This window comes from Somniosus microcephalus, chromosome 20, assembly GCF_052327205.1.
Source record: "Somniosus microcephalus isolate GS21.2 chromosome 20, FLI_Smic_1.0, whole genome shotgun sequence".
Classification (NCBI taxonomy): domain Eukaryota; kingdom Metazoa; phylum Chordata; class Chondrichthyes; order Squaliformes; family Somniosidae; genus Somniosus; species Somniosus microcephalus.
The window spans coordinates 9,964,407-9,984,920 of NC_141006.1; the positions used below are offsets into that span (position 1 = coordinate 9,964,407).

Here is a 20,514-nt window from a genome sequence, read left to right on the forward strand (position 1 = left end):
GCCATTGGAGGCCCCATGTGTCAGCAGGGAAGGATGGACATGCTCCCCTCGGGATGAAGGAGAGATGGACGAGGGGGTGGAAGGTCATGATTTGGTTATGCTTTGGGCTGCCAGGGTGAGATTATGGGTGTTAATGTACTCATCTGGCATCAGAAATATTCCACTGGCCGCAGCATCACCTGTAGTGATAGGGCAAGGCAAGCCCAGGATGTCCAAAGCCTTCTGCAGGCACAAGTCCAGGGAGCTCTACCCAGGAAAATGTGCACCGTGAGGTTCAAAAAATGTCACTGACAGGATCTTCCAGCACAGAGGTGGGCGAGGATGTGTCCTCTTCCCATCGGAGGCTATCGATTGAATCAGTCGTGGTACACAGAGCTCATGGGCTCTTGCCTGAGAAAGAGGATGTTTGATGAACATCGTTGGTAAGTACAGGTCCAAGGACAATCTCCCAGACTCTACGGCAATTGGCAGGTGTGACTGCCAAGTCTGCATCTCTTCTTTGCATCTCGGAAGGCCTGCCTTACTTGCAGGTGTTGAGCGAGACCAGGCTTCCCAGGTGGGTGGTGGGTGAGACCAGGCTTCCCAGGTGGGTGGTGGGCGAGACCAGGCTTCCCAGGTGGGTGGTGGGTGAGACCAGGCTTCCCAGGTGGGTGGTGGGCGAGACCAGGCTTCCCAGGTGGGTGGCGGGCGAGACCAGGCTTCCCAGGTGGGTGGTGGGCGAGACCAGGCTTCCCAGGTGGGTGAGACCAGGCTTCCCAGGTGGGTGGTGGGCGAGACCAGGCTTCCCAGGAGCTCCCTCCAGTGACGCAGCCAGCAGTGGCTCACTGTCAGGAGCTGAGGACCACCTCAGTCCCAGGACCCTTCAGCACGAGGAGCCATCCACCTCCTGCCAGCCTGGCCCTCGGGTGGTACTTCAAGGTAACTACAGATGAGGGAGTAGGAGGTGGCGCCGAGTGAGCAAGGAGAGTCGGGGTGTAAATAAAGATGATGCTATTTTCACATGGGGTACATGCCTGTTGATGATTGTACATTTTACACTAATCTTGTATTTTGTTGTTCATGGACATTAAGGTAATAAAACAACTTCCCAGCACCACATTCCCTACGTTTAAGTTGTTCACAACTTATGATTAAAGGGGCTGAAAGTTTAAAAGCGCTGAATGCAAATTATACTAAAATAACAGTGATACAAAAAACAATTCATTGTTTAACATAAAAGTATCAGTGATGGTATCACAGAGCAATCCAGCCTAAACACAATCAATTAAAATCAGTGCAGAAATCAAAAATGGCCCTTACACCAGTAATCTAACTCACACTAAAGCAGGGCCCTTAAACCAGGAATCTAACTCACACTAAAGGGCCCTTACACCAGTAATCTAACTCACACTAAAGCAAGGCCCTTAAACCAGTAATCTAACTCACACTAAAGCAAGGCCCTTAAACCAGTAATCTAACTCACACTAAAGCAAGGCCCATACACCAGTAATCTAACTCACACCAAAGGGCCCTTAAACCAGTAATCTAACTCACACCAAAGGGCCCTTAAACCAGTAATCTAACTCACACTAAAGGGCCCTTACACCAGTAATCTAACTCACACTAAAGGGCCCTTACACCAGTAATCTAACTCACACCAAAGGGCCCTTAAACCAGTAATCTAACTCACACTAAAGGGCCCTTACACCAGTAATCTAACTCACACTAAAGGGCCCTTACACCAGTAATCTAACTCACACTAAAGCAGGGCCCTTAAACCAGTAATCTAACTCGCACTAAAGCAGGGCCCTTAAATCAGTAATCTAACTCACACTAAAGCAGGGCCCTTACACCAGTAATCTAACTCACACCAAAGGGCCCTTAAACCAGTAATCTAACTCACACTAAAGCAGGGCCCTTAAACCAGTAATCTAACTCACACTAAAGCAGGGCCCTTAAACCAGTAATCTAACTCACAATTATTTATCTTATGGAGCAAAAGTATCAGCAGGGATCACGTTTATCTGCTTCTGTACATCAATGCCGCAATCTGGATCTCAGTTAAGAAGCAAATCCAAGACAATTAGTTTGCTTTTGATGAATTCTGCTTCACTTCATCCCAGATTGAATTAATCTGGTTGAACTCGTTTTCAAAATCTGCAATAAAAGAAATAAAAAAGCGTCAGTTCTAAACATTGGGTGACATGAAGTTGTGTGTGACGAGCAACTAGTGTTCAGGTACCTGGTAAAGGATTACGCCCGGGCCATTGGGACAACCCCAGCTTGAAGGTGATGGTCATTCTTTTCTCCATCTCATCCTTCAAATAGTCCTTTTAATGATAAAAACAGTGAGATGTATTTTCTTACTTTGCAATACAGCACCGGTTTACTGCCCGATATTGAATGCAGTGTATATTTCAGCACCGGTTTACTGCCCGATATTGAACGCAGTTTGTATTTCAGGACCGGTTTACTGCCCGATATTGAACGCAGTGTATATTTCAGCACCGGTTTACTGCCCAATATTGAACGCAGTGTGTATTTCAGCACCGGTTTACTGCCCGATATTGAACGCAGTGTATATTTCAGCACCGGTTTACTGCCCGATATTGAACGCAGTGTGTATTTCAGCACCGGTTTACTGCCCGATATTGAACGCAGTGTATATTTCAGCACCGGTTTACTGCCCGATATTGAATGCAGTGTGTATTTCAGCACCGGTTTACTGCCCGATATTGAACGCAGTGTATATTTCAGGACTGGTTTACTGCCCGATATTGAACGCAGTGTATATTTCAGCACCGGTTTACTGCCCGATATTGAACGCAGTGTGTATTTCAGGACCGGTTTACTGCCCGATATTGAACGCAGTGTATATTTCAGCACCGGTTTACTGCCCGATATTGAACGCAGTGTGTATTTCAGGACCGGTTTACTGCCCGATATTGAACGCAGTGTGTATTTCAGCACCGGTTTACTGCCCGATATTGAACGCAGTGTATATTTCAGCACCGGTTTACTGCCCGATATTGAACGCAGTGTATATTTCAGCACCGGTTTACTGCCCAATATTGAACGCAGTGTGTATTTCAGGACCGGTTTACTGCCCGATATTGAACGCAGTGTATATTTCAGGACTGGTTTACTGCCCGATATTGAACGCAGTGTATATTTCAGCACCGGTTTACTGCCCGATATTGAACGCAGTGTATATTTCAGCACCGGTTTACTGCCCGATATTGAACGCAGTGTGTATTTCAGCACCGGTTTACTGCCCGATATTGAATGCAGTGTATATTTCAGCACCGGTTTACTGCCCGATATTGAATGCAGTGTATATTTCAGCACCGGTTTACTGCCCGATATTGAACGCAGTGTATATTTCAGCACTGGTTTACTGCCCGATATTGAACGCAGTGTATATTTCAGGACTGGTTTACTGCCCGATATTGAATGCAATGTGTATTTCAGGACTGGTTTACTGCCCGATGTTGAACGCAGTGTATATTTCAGCACCGGTTTACTGCCCGATATTGAACGCAGTGTATATTTCAGCACCGGTTTACTGCCCGATATTGAACGCAGTGTGTATTTCAGCACCGGTTTACTGCCCGATATTGAACGCAGTGTATATTTCAGCACCGGTTTACTGCCCGATATTGAACGCAGTGTGTATTTCAGCACCGGTTTACTGCCCGAAATTGAACGCAGTGTATATTTCAGCACCGGTTTACTGCCCGAAATTGAACGCAGTGTATATTTCAGCACCGGTTTACTGCCCGATATTGAACGCAGTGTGTATTTCAGGACTGGTTTACTGCCCGATATTGAACGCAGTGTGTATTTCAGCACCGGTTTACTGCCCGATATTGAATGCAGTGTATATTTCAGCACTGGTTTACTGCCCGATATTGAACGCAGTGTATATTTCAGCACCGGTTTACTGCCCGATATTGAATGCAGTGTATATTTCAGCACTGGTTTACTGCCCGATATTGAATGCAGTGTATATTTCAGCACCGGTTTACTGCCCGATATTGAACGCAGTGTATATTTCAGCACTGGTTTACTGCCCGATATTGAATGCAGTGTATATTTCAGGACTGGTTTACTGCCCGATATTGAATGCAGTGTGTATTTCAGCACCGGTTTACTGCCCGATATTGAATGCAGTGTGTATTTCAGCACCGGTTTACTGCCCGATATTGAATGCAGTGTGTATTTCAGCACCGGTTTACTGCCCGATATTGAATGCAGTGTGTATTTCAGCACTGGTTTACTGCCCGATATTGAATGCAGTGTGTATTTCAGCACTGGTTTACTGCCCGATATTGAACGCAGTGTATATTTCAGCACCGGTTTACTGCCCGATATTGAACGCAGTGTGTATTTCAGCACCGGTTTACTGCCCGATATTGAACGCAGTGTATATTTCAGCACCGGTTTACTGCCCGATATTGAACGCAGTGTGTATTTCAGCACCGGTTTACTGCCCGATATTGAACGCAGTGTGTATTTCAGCACCGGTTTACTGCCCGATATTGAACGCAGTGTGTATTTCAGCACCGGTTTACTGCCCGATATTGAACGCAGTGTGTATTTCAGCACTGGTTTACTGCCCGATATTGAACGCAGTGTATATTTCAGCACCGGTTTACTGCCCGATATTGAACGCAGTGTATATTTCAGCACCGGTTTACTGCCCGATATTGAACGCAGTGTGTATTTCAGCACCGGTTTACTGCCCGATATTGAATGCAGTGTATATTTCAGCACCGGTTTACTGCCCGATATTGAACGCAGTGTATATTTCAGGACTGGTTTACTGCCCGATATTGAACGCAGTGTGTATTTCAGGACTGGTTTACTGCCCGATATTGAACGCAGTGTGTATTTCAGGACTGGTTTACTGCCCGATATTGAACGCAGTGTATATTTCAGCACCGGTTTACTGCCCGATATTGAATGCAGTGTGTATTTCAGCACTGGTTTACTGCCCGATATTGAACGCAGTGTATATTTCAGCACTGGTTTACTGCCCGATATTGAACGCAGTGTGTATTTCAGCACCGGTTTACTGCCCGATATTGAATGCAGTGTGTATTTCAGCACTGGTTTACTGACCGATATTGAATGCAGTGTGTATTTCAGCACTGGTTTACTGCCCGATATTGAAAGCAGTGTGTATTTCAGGACCGGTTTACTGCCCGATATTGAAAGCAGTGTGTATTTCAGGACCGGTTTACTGCCCAATATTGAACGCAGTGTATATTTCAGCACTGGTTTACTGCCCGATATTGAAAGCAGTGTGTATTTCAGGACCGGTTTACTGCCCGATATTGAATGCAGTGTATATTTCAGCACCGGTTTACTGCCCGATATTGAACGCAGTGTATATTTCAGGACTGGTTTACTGCCCGATATTGAACGCAGTGTGTATTTCAGGACTGGTTTACTGCCCGATATTGAACGCAGTGTGTATTTCAGGACTGGTTTACTGCCCGATATTGAACGCAGTGTATATTTCAGCACCGGTTTACTGCCCGATATTGAATGCAGTGTGTATTTCAGCACTGGTTTACTGCCCGATATTGAACGCAGTGTATATTTCAGCACTGGTTTACTGCCCGATATTGAACGCAGTGTGTATTTCAGCACCGGTTTACTGCCCGATATTGAATGCAGTGTGTATTTCAGCACTGGTTTACTGACCGATATTGAATGCAGTGTGTATTTCAGCACTGGTTTACTGCCCGATATTGAATGCAGTGTGTATTTCAGCACTGGTTTACTGCCCGATATTGAATGCAGTGTGTATTTCAGCACTGGTTTACTGCCCGATATTGAACGCAGTGTGTATTTCAGCACCGGTTTACTGCCCAATATTGAACGCAGTGTGTATTTCAGCACCGGTTTACTGCCCGATATTGAACGCAGTGTATATTTCAGCACCGGTTTACTGCCCGATATTGAATGCAGTGTGTATTTCAGCACCGGTTTACTGCCCGATATTGAAAGCAGTGTATATTTCAGCACCGGTTTACTGCCCGATATTGAACGCAGTGTGTATTTCAGCACCGGTTTACTGCCCGATATTGAACGCAGTGTGTATTTCAGCACCGGTTTACTGCCCGATATTGAAAGCAGTGTCTATTTCAGCACCGGTTTACTGCCCGATATTGAACGCAGTGTATATTTCAGCACTGGTTTACTGCCCGATATTGAACGCAGTGTATATTTCAGCACCGGTTTACTGCCCGATATTGAACGCAGTGTATATTTCAGCACCGGTTTACTGCCCGATATTGAACGCAGTGTATATTTCAGCACCGGTTTACGGCCCGAAATTGAACGCAGTGTATATTTCAGCACCGGTTTACTGCCCGATATTGAACGCAGTGTATATTTCAGGACTGGTTTTTTGCCCGATATTGAACGCAGTGTATATTTCAGGACTGGTTTACTGCCCGATATTGAACGCAGTGTATATTTCAGGACTGGTTTTTTGCCCGATGTTGAACGCAGTGTGTATTTCAGGACTGGTTTACTGCCCGATGTTGAACGCAGTGTGTATTTCAGGACTGGTTTACTGCCCGATATTGAACGCAGTGTATATTTCAGCACTGGTTTACTGCCCGATATTGAACGCAGTGTGTATTTCAGGACTGGTTTACTGCCCGATATTGAACGCAGTGTATATTTCAGGACTGGTTTACTGCCCGATATTGAACGCAGTGTATATTTCAGGACTGGTTTTTTGCCCAATATTGAACACAGTGTGTATTTCAGGACTGGTTTACTGCCCGATGTTGAACGCAGTGTGTATTTCAGGACTGGTTTACTGCCCGATATTGAACGCAGTGTATATTTCAGCACTGGTTTACTGCCCGATATTGAACGCAGTGTGTATTTCAGGACTGGTTTACTGCCCGATATTGAACGCAGTGTGTATTTCAGGACTGGTTTACTGCCCGATATTGAACGCAGTGTGTATTTCAGGACTGGTTTACTGCCCGATATTGAACGCAGTGTGTATTTCAGGACTGGTTTACTGCCCGATATTGAACGCAGTGTGTATTTCAGCACCGGTTTACTGCCCGATATTGAACGCAGTGTGTATTTCAGCACCGGTTTACTGCCCGATATTGAACGCAGTGTATATTTCAGCACCGGTTTACTGCCCGATATTGAACGCAGTGTATATTTCAGCACCGGTTTACTGCCCGATATTGAAAGCAGTGTGTATTTCAGCACCGGTTTACTGCCCGATATTGAACGCAGTGTATATTTCAGCACCGGTTTACTGCCCGATATTGAAAGCAGTGTGTATTTCAGCACCGGTTTACTGCCCGATATTGAATGCAGTGTGTATTTCAGCACCGGTTTACTGCCCGATATTGAACGCAGTGTATATTTCAGCACCGGTTTACTGCCCGATATTGAATGCAGTGTGTATTTCAGCACCGGTTTACTGCCCGATATTGAACGCAGTGTATATTTCAGCACCGGTTTACTGCCCGATATTGAACGCAGTGTATATTTCAGGACTGGTTTACTGCCCGATATTGAACGCAGTGTATATTTCAGCACTGGTTTACTGCCCGATATTGAACGCAGTGTGTATTTCAGCACCGGTTTACTGCCCGATATTGAACGCAGTGTGTATTTCAGCACCGGTTTACTGCCCGATATTGAACGCAGTGTATATTTCAGCACCGGTTTACTGCCCGATATTGAATGCAGTGTGTATTTCAGCACCGGTTTACTGCCCGATATTGAACGCAGTGTGTATTTCAGCACCGGTTTACTGCCCAATATTGAACGCAGTGTGTATTTCAGCACCGGTTTACTGCCCGATATTGAACGCAGTGTATATTTCAGCACCGGTTTACTGCCCGATATTGAACGCAGTGTGTATTTCAGCACCGGTTTACTGCCCGATATTGAACGCAGTGTATATTTCAGCACCGGTTTACTGCCCGATATTGAACGCAGTGTGTATTTCAGCACCGGTTTACTGCCCGATATTGAACGCAGTGTATATTTCAGCACTGGTTTACTGCCCGATATTGAACGCAGTGTATATTTCAGCACCGGTTTACTGCCCGATATTGAATGCAGTGTGTATTTCAGCACTGGTTTACTGCCCGATATTGAACGCAGTGTGTATTTCAGGACTGGTTTACTGCCTGATATTGAACGCAGTGTGTATTTCAACACTGGTTTACTGCCCGATATTGAACGCAGTGTATATTTCAGGACTGGTTTACTGCCCGATATTGAATGCAGTGTGTATTTCAACACTGGTTTACTGCCCGATATTGAACGCAGTGTGTATTTCAGGACTGGTTTACTGCCTGATATTGAACGCAGTGTGTATTTCAGGACCGGTTTACTGCCCAATATTGATCGCAGTGTATATTTCAGGACTGGTTTACTGCCCGATATTGAATGCAGTGTATATTTCAGGACTGGTTTACTGCCCAATATTGAACGCAGTGTATATTTCAGGACTGGTTTACTGCCTGATATTGAATGCAGTGTGTATTTCAGGACCGGTTTACTGCCCAATATTGAACGCAGTGTATATTTCAGGACTGGTTTACTGCCCAATATTGATCGCAGTGTATATTTCAGGACTGGTTTACTGCCTGATATTGAATGCAGTGTGTATTTCAGGACCGGTTTACTGCCCAATATTGAACGCAGTGTATATTTCAGCACCGGTTTACTGCCCGATATTGAATGCAGTGTGTATTTCAGGACTGGTTTACTGCCCGATATTGAATGCAGTGTATATTTCAGGACTGGTTTACTGCCCAATATTGATCGCAGTGTATATTTCAGCACCGGTTTACTGCCCGATATTGAACGCAGTGTGTATTTCAGCACCGGTTTACTGCCCGATATTGAACGCAGTGTGTATTTCAGCACCGGTTTACTGCCTGATATTGAATGCAGTGTGTATTTCAGCACCGGTTTACTGCCCGATATTGAACGCAGTGTATATTTCAGCACCGGTTTACTGCCCGATATTGAACGCAGTGTGTATTTCAGCACCGGTTTACTGCCTGATATTGAACACAGTGTATATTTCAGCACCGGTTTACTGCCCGATATTGAACGCAGTGTGTATTTCAGCACCGGTTTACTGCCTGATATTGAACACAGTGTATATTTCAGGACTGGTTTACTGCCCAATATTGATCGCAGTGTATATTTCAGGACTGGTTTACTGCCCAATATTGATCGCAGTGTATATTTCAGGACTGGTTTACTGCCCGATATTGAACGCAGTGTGTATTTCAGGACTGGTTTACTGCCCAATATTGATCGCAGTGTATATTTCAGGACTGGTTTACTGCCTGATATTGAATGCAGTGTGTATTTCAGGACCGGTTTACTGCCCAATATTGAACGCAGTGTATATTTCAGGACTGGTTTACTGCCCGATATTGAATGCAGTGTGTATTTCAGCACCGGTTTACTGCCTGATATTGAACACAGTGTATATTTCAGGACTGGTTTACTGCCCAATATTGATCGCAGTGTATATTTCAGGACTGGTTTACTGCCCAATATTGATCGCAGTGTATATTTCAGGACTGGTTTACTGCCCGATATTGAACGCAGTGTGTATTTCAGGACCGGTTTACTGCCCAATATTGAACGCAGTGTATATTTCAGGACTGTTTTACTGCCCGAAATTGAACGCAGTGTGTATTTCAGCACCGGTTTACTGCCCGATATTGAACGCAGTGTGTATTTCAGCACCGGTTTACTGCCCGATATTGAACGCAGTGTGTATTTCAGCACCGGTTTACTGCCCGATATTGAACGCAGTGTATATTTCAGCACCGGTTTACTGCCCGATATTGAATGCAGTGTATATTTCAGCACCGGTTTACTGCCCGATATTGAACGCAGTGTGTATTTCAGCACCGGTTTACTGCCCGATATTGAACGCAGTGTGTATTTCAGCACCGGTTTACGGCCCGAAATTGAACGCAGTGTATATTTCAGGACTGGTTTTTTGCCCAATATTGAACACAGTGTATATTTCAGGACTGGTTTACTGCCCGATATTGAATGCAGTGTATATTTCAGCACCGGTTTACTGCCCGATATTGAATGCAGTGTGTATTTCAGGACTGGTTTACTGCCCGATATTGAACGCAGTGTATATTTCAGGACTGGTTTTTTGCCCAATATTGAACACAGTGTATATTTCAGGACTGGTTTACTGCCCGATATTGAATGCAGTGTATATTTCAGCACCGGTTTACTGCCCGATATTGAATGCAGTGTATATTTCAGCACCGGTTTACTGCCCGATATTGAACGCAGTGTGTATTTCAGGACTGGTTTACTGCCCGATATTGAACGCAGTGTGTATTTCAGGACTGGTTTACTGCCCGATATTGAACGCAGTGTGTATTTCAGGACTGGTTTACTGCCCGATATTGAACGCAGTGTGTATTTCAGCACCGGTTTACTGCCCGATATTGAACGCAGTGTATATTTCAGCACCGGTTTACTGCCCGATATTGAACGCAGTGTGTATTTCAGCACCGGTTTACTGCCCGATATTGAACGCAGTGTATATTTCAGGACTGGTTTACTGCCCGATATTGAATGCAGTGTGTATTTCAGGACTGGTTTACTGCCCGATATTGAACGCAGTGTGTATTTCAGCACCGGTTTACTGCCCGATATTGAACGCAGTGTATATTTCAGGACTGGTTTACTGCCCGATATTGAATGCAGTGTATATTTCAACACTGGTTTACTGCCCGATATTGAATGCAGTGTGTATTTCAGGACTGGTTTACTGCCCGATATTGAACGCAGTGTGTATTTCAACACTGGTTTACTGCCCGATATTGAATGCAGTGTATATTTCAGCACTGGTTTACTGCCCGATATTGAACGCAGTGTATATTTCAACACCGGTTTACTGCCCGATATTGAATGCAGTGTATATTTCAACACCGGTTTACTGCCCGATATTGAACGCAGTGTGTATTTCAACACTGGTTTACTGCCCGATATTGAATGCTGTGTATATTTCAGCACTGGTTTACTGCCCGATATTGAACGCAGTGTATATTTCAACACCGGTTTACTGCCCGATATTGAACGCAGTGTGTATTTCAACACTGGTTTACTGCCCGATATTGAATGCAGTGTATATTTCAGCACTGGTTTACTGCCCGATATTGAACGCAGTGTGTATTTCAACACTGGTTTACTGCCCGATATTGAATGCAGTGTATATTTCAGCACTGGTTTACTGCCCGATATTGAATGCAGTGTATATTTCAACACCGGTTTACTGCCCGATATTGAATGCAGTGTATATTTCAGCACTGGTTTACTGCCCGATATTGAACGCAGTGTATATTTCAGGACTGGTTTACTGCCCGATATTGAACGCAGTGTGTATTTCAGGACTGGTTTACTGCCCGATATTGATCGCAGTGTGTATTTCAGCACCGGTTTACTGCCCGATATTGAACGCAGTGTGTATTTCAGGACTGGTTTACTGCCCGATATTGATCGCAGTGTGTATTTCAGCACTGGTTTACTGCCCGATATTGAACGCAGTGTGTATTTCAGCACCGGTTTACTGCCCGATATTGAATGCAGTGTATATTTCAGCACTGGTTTACTGCCCGATATTGAACGCAGTGTGTATTTCAGCACTGGTTTACTGCCCGATATTGAACGCAGTGTATATTTCAGGACTGGTTTACTGCCCGATATTGAACGCAGTGTATATTTCAGGACTGGTTTACTGCCCGATATTGAATGCAGTGTGTATTTCAACACTGGTTTACTGCCCGATATTGAACGCAGTGTGTATTTCAGGACTGGTTTACTGCCCGATATTGAACGCAGTGTGTATTTCAACACTGGTTTACTGCCCGATATTGAACGCAGTGTATATTTCAGCACCGGTTTACTGCCCGATATTGAACGCAGTGTATATTTCAACACTGGTTTACTGCCCGATATTGAACGCAGTGTATATTTCAGGACTGGTTTACTGCCCGATATTGAATGCAGTGTGTATTTCAACACTGGTTTACTGCCCGATATTGAACGCAGTGTGTATTTCAGGACTGGTTTACTGCCTGATATTGAACGCAGTGTGTATTTCAGGACCGGTTTACTGCCCAATATTGATCGCAGTGTATATTTCAGGACTGGTTTACTGCCCGATATTGAACGCAGTGTGTATTTCAGCACTGGTTTACTGCCCGATATTGAATGCAGTGTGTATTTCAGGACTGGTTTACTGCCCAATATTGAACGTAGTGTGTATTTCAGGACTGGTTTACTGCCTGATATTGAACACAGTGTGTATTTCAGGACTGGTTTACTGCCCGATATTGAACACAGTGTGTATTTCAGGACTGGTTTACTGCCCAATATTGATCGCAGTGTATATTTCAGGACTGGTTTACTGCCTGATATTGAATGCAGTGTGTATTTCAGGACCGGTTTACTGCCCAATATTGAACGCAGTGTATATTTCAGGACTGTTTTACTGCCCGAAATTGAACGCAGTGTGTATTTCAGCACCGGTTTACTGCCCGATATTGAACGCAGTGTATATTTCAGCACCGGTTTACTGCCCGATATTGAATGCAGTGTATATTTCAGGACCAGTTTACTGCCCGATATTGAACGCAGTGTATATTTCAGGACTGGTTTTTTGCCCAATATTGAACACAGTGTATATTTCAGGACTGGTTTACTGCCCGATATTGAACGCAGTGTGTATTTCAGGACCGGTTTACTGCCCAATATTGAACGCAGTGTATATTTCAGCACTGTTTTACTGCCCGATATTGAACGTAGTGTGTATTTCAGCACTGGTTTACGGCCCGAAATTGAACGCAGTGTGTATTTCAGGACCGGTTTACTGCCCGATATTGATCGCAGTGTATATTTCAGGACTGGTTTACTGCCTGATATTGAATGCAGTGTATATTTCCGGACTGGTTTACTGCCCGATGTTGAATGCAGTGTGTGATAATAATAACTTCCGGGAAGTTATGTGCATCACTTCCTGTGAACTGTGAACTTTGTACATACATCACTTCCTGTCATATGTCACTTCCTGTTGGACTGGTATAAATAGTGAGCTCCTCAGTATTGTAAGGGGCTTCTACCAGAGGCATGGTGAAGACCTCTCTTGTATATAGTGTGATTATAAGTTGCTTAAAGCTTACTTTAAAGTTACTTAATGTGTGAGACTCCTTTTTCTTACATCAATTTAAGCAACTTAGTATTTACACTCACAAATACTAGACCTTCGGACAAACTCGGAGTTAAGGATCCAGGGAACCACCCATCATGGAAAAAATCCTTAAACCTACTCGTCTGGACTTGGACCCAAACACACCAGCAGCTGGCAGGGTATGGAAGCATTGGTACTGTACTTTTGAGAATTTCCTTGATGAATGTAACGCGGATGCTCCTACTAAACTGAGGATACTTATCAACTATGTGACTCCAACAGTGTTTGAATATGTTGATGAATGGGATAATTACGATGAGGTGATTCGGGCGCTTAAAAAACTGTATGCCAAGACTCCAAATGAAGTCTATGCTAGACATCTACTGGCCACAGCCCGACAAGGGCCAGGGGAATCGATTAACGAATTCCTTCAAGGACTTCGCAGGCTCAGCATAGATTGTAACTTTCAGGCAGCCTCAGCTGAGCTGTACCGCGAAGAAATGATTCGCGATGCTTTCATCTGCGGGATTGCCTCTCCATTTATACGCCAGCGTCTACTAGAAAGTAAAACACTTGAGCTACAAAAAGCTTTTGACCTAGCTTGTTCTCTGGATTTGGCAAAGAGAAATGCAGACCTCTATCAGCTGCCCAGATCTCGATCTGCTGCTGTAACTGCAACCAGACAATCCAAGTGGTCTCAGGTGAACCCTATCATGGAGGAATCTAATCCTGATAATGCTGATGAAAAGGAGGAGGATGACCCCACTTTAGCAGCCTCTTGGCAATCTAGGAAGAAATGCTTCTTTTGTGGAGATGCTTTTCACCCTAGGAAACTCTGCCCTGCCCGCAATGCGTTCTGCAGTCATTGCAAAAAAAAAAGACACTTTGCTAAAGTTTGCCAATCAAGAGCCTCTACGAGGGCCTATCCAGCTAAGGCCTACCGAACTGCCCCAATTAGGGCCTATCAACATGCTCCAGCTAGGACCTATCAAGCTTCCTCTCGAGCTCTCTCCCGAAGAAGCACACCGAGAGTTTTGGCCACTCTCTGTGCAACGACACCAATTACAGCTGCTTGCCCACAGAACCTGTTTCATGCAGCTACAAAAGTTTCAATTAATGGGCATACCTTAGATGCCTTAATTGACTCAGGAAGTACTGATAGTTTCATTAGAGAACAGATTGTTGCGAAATTGAAACTACATGTCTTCCCATCGGACCAGGCAATTGCGATGGCTCAGTCATCACTTAATACCAGAATCTCCGGCTTTTGTGTTGTTGATATGACACTTCATGGTCGTATGTATCCCTCCACCCGACTTTCGGTGCTCAAGGACTTATGTAGTGATCTCCTCTTAGGGCTGGACTTCCAAAAACAGCATAAGAAACTCACCATTGAGTTCGGTGGATCCAAACCCGGACTTACTATTTCTAATATACCGTCTAAATTACCGTTTTGTGCATTGTCAGCAGCTTCACTTGATGAACCCTCATTATTTGCCAGTATTCCGCCTCGATGCAAACCAATAATAACGAAATTGCGGCGCTTTAATCAGGAAGACCAATCTTTTATTGAGGCTGAAATCTCTCGACTTCTAGCAGAGGATATCATCGAACCATGTTCGTCGCCCTGGCGGGCTCAAGTCGTCATTGTCAAGAACCCTCTAAAACCTCACAAACAGCGACTATGCATTGATTATTCACAAACCATCAATCAATATACCGACTTGGACGCCTACCCATTGCCACGCATTGATGATATGGTTAATAAACTGGCCGAATACAAAGTGTTCTCAACTTACGATTTTAAAAGTGCCTATCATCAGGTACCCTTAAAGGTCTCAGATAAGCAGTACACGGCCTTTGAGGCTAATGGACGGCTGTACCAATTTCGTCGCCTCCCATTCGGGGTTACTAATGGAGTGGCTGTCTTCCAACGGGCAATGGATGGCCTGGTTAAGCAGGAAAACCTAAGGGACACTTTTCCCTATCTTGATAACATTACCATTGCAGGTCACGATCAACAGGAACACGACGCCAACCTCCAAAAATTTCGGGATGCCCTCCATCGCCGTAATTTAACCCTGAATGAATCCAAATCTGTTGAGTCGCAACCGACCATCAACATCCTTGGCTACTGCGTAGGCAATGGTATCATTAAGCCAGACCCAGAAAGACTTCGCCCGCTCCAAGAGCTCCCGTCACCTAAGAATCCGGCTTCTTTACGTCGGGCTCTCGGTCTGTTTGCATACAACGCTAAATGGATTCGTCATTTTTCAGACAGAATCCAACCCTTGCTGCATGCGAGATCATTTCCATTGAAAACGGCGGCTGTTGCAGCCTTTAACCTTCTCAAAAAACAGTTGGAGAAAGCGGCTCTTCACTCCATTGATGAGAATCTCCCTTTCATAGTCGAATGTGATGCCTCGGAGGTGGCGATCTCGGCTACTCTAAATCAGGAAGGTCGTCCTGTAGCATTTATGTCCAGGACCTTACAAGATGCCGAGCTACATTATCCTCCGGTTGAGAAGGAAGCCACAGCCATCATAGAGGCAGTACGGAAGTGGAACCATTTTCTAGCTCGCCAGCACTTTACATTAATTACGGACCAGCGATCAGTCGCCTTCATGCTCGATAATCGGAAACGAACCAAAATTAAGAATAATAAAATACAACTTTGGAGGATGGAACTGGCCTCTTTTGGTTATACCATTCACTATCGACCTGGCAAGGAGAATGTGGCCCCGGACACCCTCACACGGGCATTCTGCTCCACTATGTCGTCCTCTACTCTCATAGATGTCCATAATGGATTGTGTCATCCTGGCGTTACGCGCATGCTACATTTCGTACGATCACGGAATCTCCCTTTTTCTACTGGAGATGTAAAGAAAATATGCTCAGAATGCCGGCTTTGTGCGGAATTAAAACCTCAGTTCTTCCGCCCCTCAGATGGTATACTCATACATGCAACCCAACCGATGCAATGACTTAGCATTGATTTTAAGGGCCCAGTGCCCTCTTCAACTCGGGACACATATTTGCTCACCATGATTGATGAATATTCACGTTTTCCGTTTGCCTTCCCCTGCTCCAATATGCTGGTGTCCACAGTAATCTGCTGCCTTGAGCAGGTATTTTCTCTCTGTGGCATGCCGGCTTATATTCACTCAGATCGGGGTCCATCCTTTATGTCAAAGGAACTCAAGGACTACCTCTCAGAACGGGGAGTTGCTACAAGCAAAACCACACCATACCATCCCATCGGAAATGGGCAGGTAGAGAGGTATAACGGTATCATCTGGAATTCCGTACGTCTTGCTTTAAGATCTCGGGGCCTACCAGACCAGCAATGGGAAGCAGTGCTTCTGGATGCATTGCACTCTATACGGTCCCTTCTTTCTACAGCCACAAATACTACACCTCATGAGCGGTTCTTTGGATTCCAGCGTCGCTCATCTCATGGGACATCACTCCCGTCATGGCTAACTACTCCTGGACCGGTACTACTCCGAAGATACGTTCGGACGTCTTAAAAATGAACCCCTCGTAGACGAGGTCGAACTAACCGATGCCAACCCCACCTATGCAAACATACGATATCCCGACGGCCGAGAATCTGCCGTATCATTACGGGATCTGGCTCCCTGCCCGCCAGGACCTAGTGGGACATCGGGTGATGGTATTTCACCAGGAAACTCTTGGAATCTATCGGGTACCCCTCTCCAAGATCCTGATCGGACACCAACTAGCTTGGTGCCGGTAGAACCCCGTACTCAAAGTTGCGACTCTCCCAGTATCGCGCACGAAAGTACTGATCCGCCACAGACCAGCTCTGCACCTCCCTCTGAACAGAGGCAGACCAACTTTGAACCTATTGGGGCTAGCACACGAAGCCATGATTTCCCCGACCCTTCACAGGGTAATCCAGGCCACACAGACTCTGACCAATGGCCAACCGCATGTAAGCGGACCAGCGACCCTCTACGACGGGAACCCAAACGGGTGCGACTCTTCCTCGTTCGGCGGCTGCGGAACAAAAGGAAGACCACAGCCTTCTCCTCCTGCAGGAGGGAGAATGTGATAATAATAATAACTTCTGGGAAGTTATGTGCATCACTTCCTGTGAACTGTGAACTATGAACTGTGAACTTTGTACATACATCACTTCCTGTCATGTCACTTCCTGTTGGACTGGTATAAATAGTGAACTCCTCAGTATTGTAAGGGGCTTCTACCAGAGGCATGGTGAAGACCTCTCTTGTATATAGTGTGATTATAAGTTGCTTAAAGCTTACTTTAAAGTTACTTAATGTGTGAGACTCCTTTTTCTTACATCAGTGTGTATTTCAGGACCGGTTTACTGCCCGATATTGAACGCAGTGTGTATCTCAGCACTGGTTTACTGCCTGATATTGAACGCAGTGTGTATTTCAGCACCGGTTTACTGCCCGATATTGAACGCAGTGTATATTTCAGGACTGGTTTACTGCCCGATATTGAATGCAGTGTGTATTTCAGCACTGGTTTACTGCCCGATATTGAATGCAGTGTTTATTTCAGCACTGGTTTACTGCCCGATATTGAATGCAGTGTTTATTTCAGGACCGGTTTACAGCCCGATATTGAACGCAGTGTATATTTCAGGACCGGTTTACTGCCCGATTATTGAACGCAGTGTATATTCCAGCACCAGTTTACTGCCGATATTGAACACAGCGTATACTTCATCGGTTTACTGCCCGATATTGAACGCAGTGTATATTTCAGCACTGGTTTACTGCCCGATATTGAACGCAGTGTATATTTCAGCACCGGTTTACTGCCCGATATTGAACGCAGTGTATATTCCAGCACTGGTTTACTGCCCGATATTGAACGCAGTGTATATTTCAGCACCGGTTTACTGCCCGATATTGAACGCAGTGTATATTTCAGGACTGGTTTACTGCCGATATTGAACACAGCGTATACTTCATCGGTTTACTGCCCGATATTGAACACCGTGTGTATATCAGCACTGGTTTACTGCCCGATATTGAACGCAGTGTATATTTCAGGACCGGTTTACAGCCCGATATTGAACGCAGTGTATATTTTAGGACCGGTTTACTGCCCAATATTGAACGCAGTGTATATTTCAGGACTGGTTTACTGCCGATATTGAACACAGCGTATACTTCAGCATCGGTTTACTGCCCGGTATTGAACGCAGTGTATATTTCAGGACCGGTTTACTGCCCGATATTGAACGCAGTGTGTATTTCAGCACTGGTTTACTGCCCGATATTGAACGCAGTGTATATTTCAGGACCGGTTTACAGCCCGATATTGAACGCCGTGTGTATTTCAGCACTGGCTTACTGCCCGATATTGAACGCAGTGTATATTTCAGGACCGGTTTACAGCCCGATATTGAACGCAGTGTATATTTCAGCACTGGTTTACTGCCCGATATTGAAAGCAGTATTTCAGCACCGGTTTACTGCCCGATATTGAACGCAGTGTATATTTCAGGACCGGTTTACAGCCCGATATTGAACGCAGTGTGTATTTCAGCACCGGTTGACTGCCCGATATTGAACGCAGTGTGTATTTCAGCACCGGTTTACTGCCCGATATTGAAAGCAGTGTGTATTTCAGCACTGGTTTACTGCCCGATATTGAAAGCAGTGTGTATTTCAGCACCGGTTGACTGCCCGATATTGAACGCAGTGTGTATTTCAGCACCGGTTTACTGCCCGATATTGAACGCAGTGTATATTTCAGGACTGGTTTACTGCCCGATATTGAAAGCAGTGTGTATTTCAGCACCGGTTTACTGCCCGATATTGAACGCAGTGTATATTTCAGGACCAGTTTACTGCCCGATATTGAAAGCAGTGAGTATTTCAGCACCGGTTGACTGCCCGATATTGAACGCAGTGTGTATTTCAGCACCGGTTTACTGCCCGATATTTAACAGTGTGTATGTCAGTACGTGTAGCCAGATAATATTATTAATTAATCTAAAAGAAACCTTCAAGCTGTCGAATTCCTCCATCACGCTGTCTGCCGCATCTTTGAAGAGCTTTTTCTCTTGTTCTTTTACATGCTCCATTAATATATTCTGCATGGAAAACACGACTTTTGCGCCTTTTTTCTTTGCAGCTTCTGAAAAGAGAGAATTGTATTAAGGATGAAATCTCTCAAATGTTAAGTACTGCCTCACCCAGCTATCTTTAACACACAGTAACCCTTACCAATGCCAGTGTGTGAATAACACACCATACCCCAATACCAAGTGTCAGTGTTAGCGTGCCAACTATCTATAACACACCATACCCCAATACCAAGTGTCAGTGTTAGTGTGCCCAGCTGTCTATAACACACCATACCCCAATACCAAGTGTCAGTGTTAGTGTGCCAGCTATCTATAACACATCATGCCCCAATACCAAGTATCAGTGTTAGCGTGCCAGCTAGGTATAACACACCATGCCCCAATACCAAGTGTCAATGTTAGTGTGCCCAGCTGTCTATAACACACCATACCCCAATACCAAGTGTCAGTGTTAGTGTGCCAGCTATCTATAACGGACAGTACCTTCATATGCTGGTTTCATCGTACGCTGAACAGACAAAACAGCTGCTTTATAAAGGCAAATCTTCCTTTCAATTATCTGCCTCTCAAGGTCACTTAATAATGTGTTGAGCTGCAACAGGATTTGAAAGTCATTAAAATCATGTTGTATATCCTGCAGGGTTTAAAGCAATGCACCCATAGTTTGCCAACAGCCCATAGTTTCTGTTTCATTTTGTTCTAACGAATGTGAAGCTGGTTTTATTTTTCTGATCTTGCATTAGCCATCCCTATCTTTCATTAAATCGCTAAGGCTGCGATATTTGCAGGGAAGCGCGGTAGTGAGGGGGAAACCTGGAAAGTATGGGGAAGCGAAGGTCCTGCCGATATTAACGGCAGAACATCATTATCATTTCCTTCATCCATTTCCCACGGGGCAGCCAATTAATTTGGTCGGCTGCTGAGTAGGAAACCAGCAGATGAAGGCCATTGAGAAAAGCCTCTGGTAATCAGAAGAGATCGGATCTTGGGATCAGAGCGTCAGAGCTTGGATTGGAGCTTGGTGGGGGTTGCCGATCGCAGAACCACTTCCCGACTCATTTCGCTGCCGTTTTTCCCTGGGAAACCCAGCCGGCAAGGGTTAAATTTAAATCAGCCTCCCAACGGCACTGTGGGAGCCTGATTTAAATATAATATAGTGCCCCGCCTCTTCAAGACCAGTTCCCCA

At 45.0% G+C, this 20,514-nt stretch overlaps 1 protein-coding gene across 1 annotated transcript in view; it reads right to left on the reverse strand.

Annotated features, from left to right (window-relative positions):
* Window positions 1–1,182: 1,182 nt before the first annotated feature.
* Window positions 1,183–20,514, reverse strand: part of LOC147103050 (nuclear GTPase SLIP-GC-like) — a 28,347-nt gene continuing 9,015 nt past the window's right edge. Inside the window, exons 4-7 of the mRNA XM_085963169.1 lie at window positions 19,812–19,920; window positions 19,245–19,378; window positions 2,222–2,309; window positions 1,183–2,136 (exon numbers count right to left, since the gene is read on the reverse strand). Of these exons, the coding sequence (XP_085819295.1) occupies window positions 2,063–2,136; window positions 2,222–2,309; window positions 19,245–19,378; window positions 19,812–19,920 (405 nt within the window). The 3' untranslated portion in view covers window positions 1,183–2,062. The remainder of the gene's footprint in view (window positions 2,137–2,221; window positions 2,310–19,244; window positions 19,379–19,811; window positions 19,921–20,514) is intronic.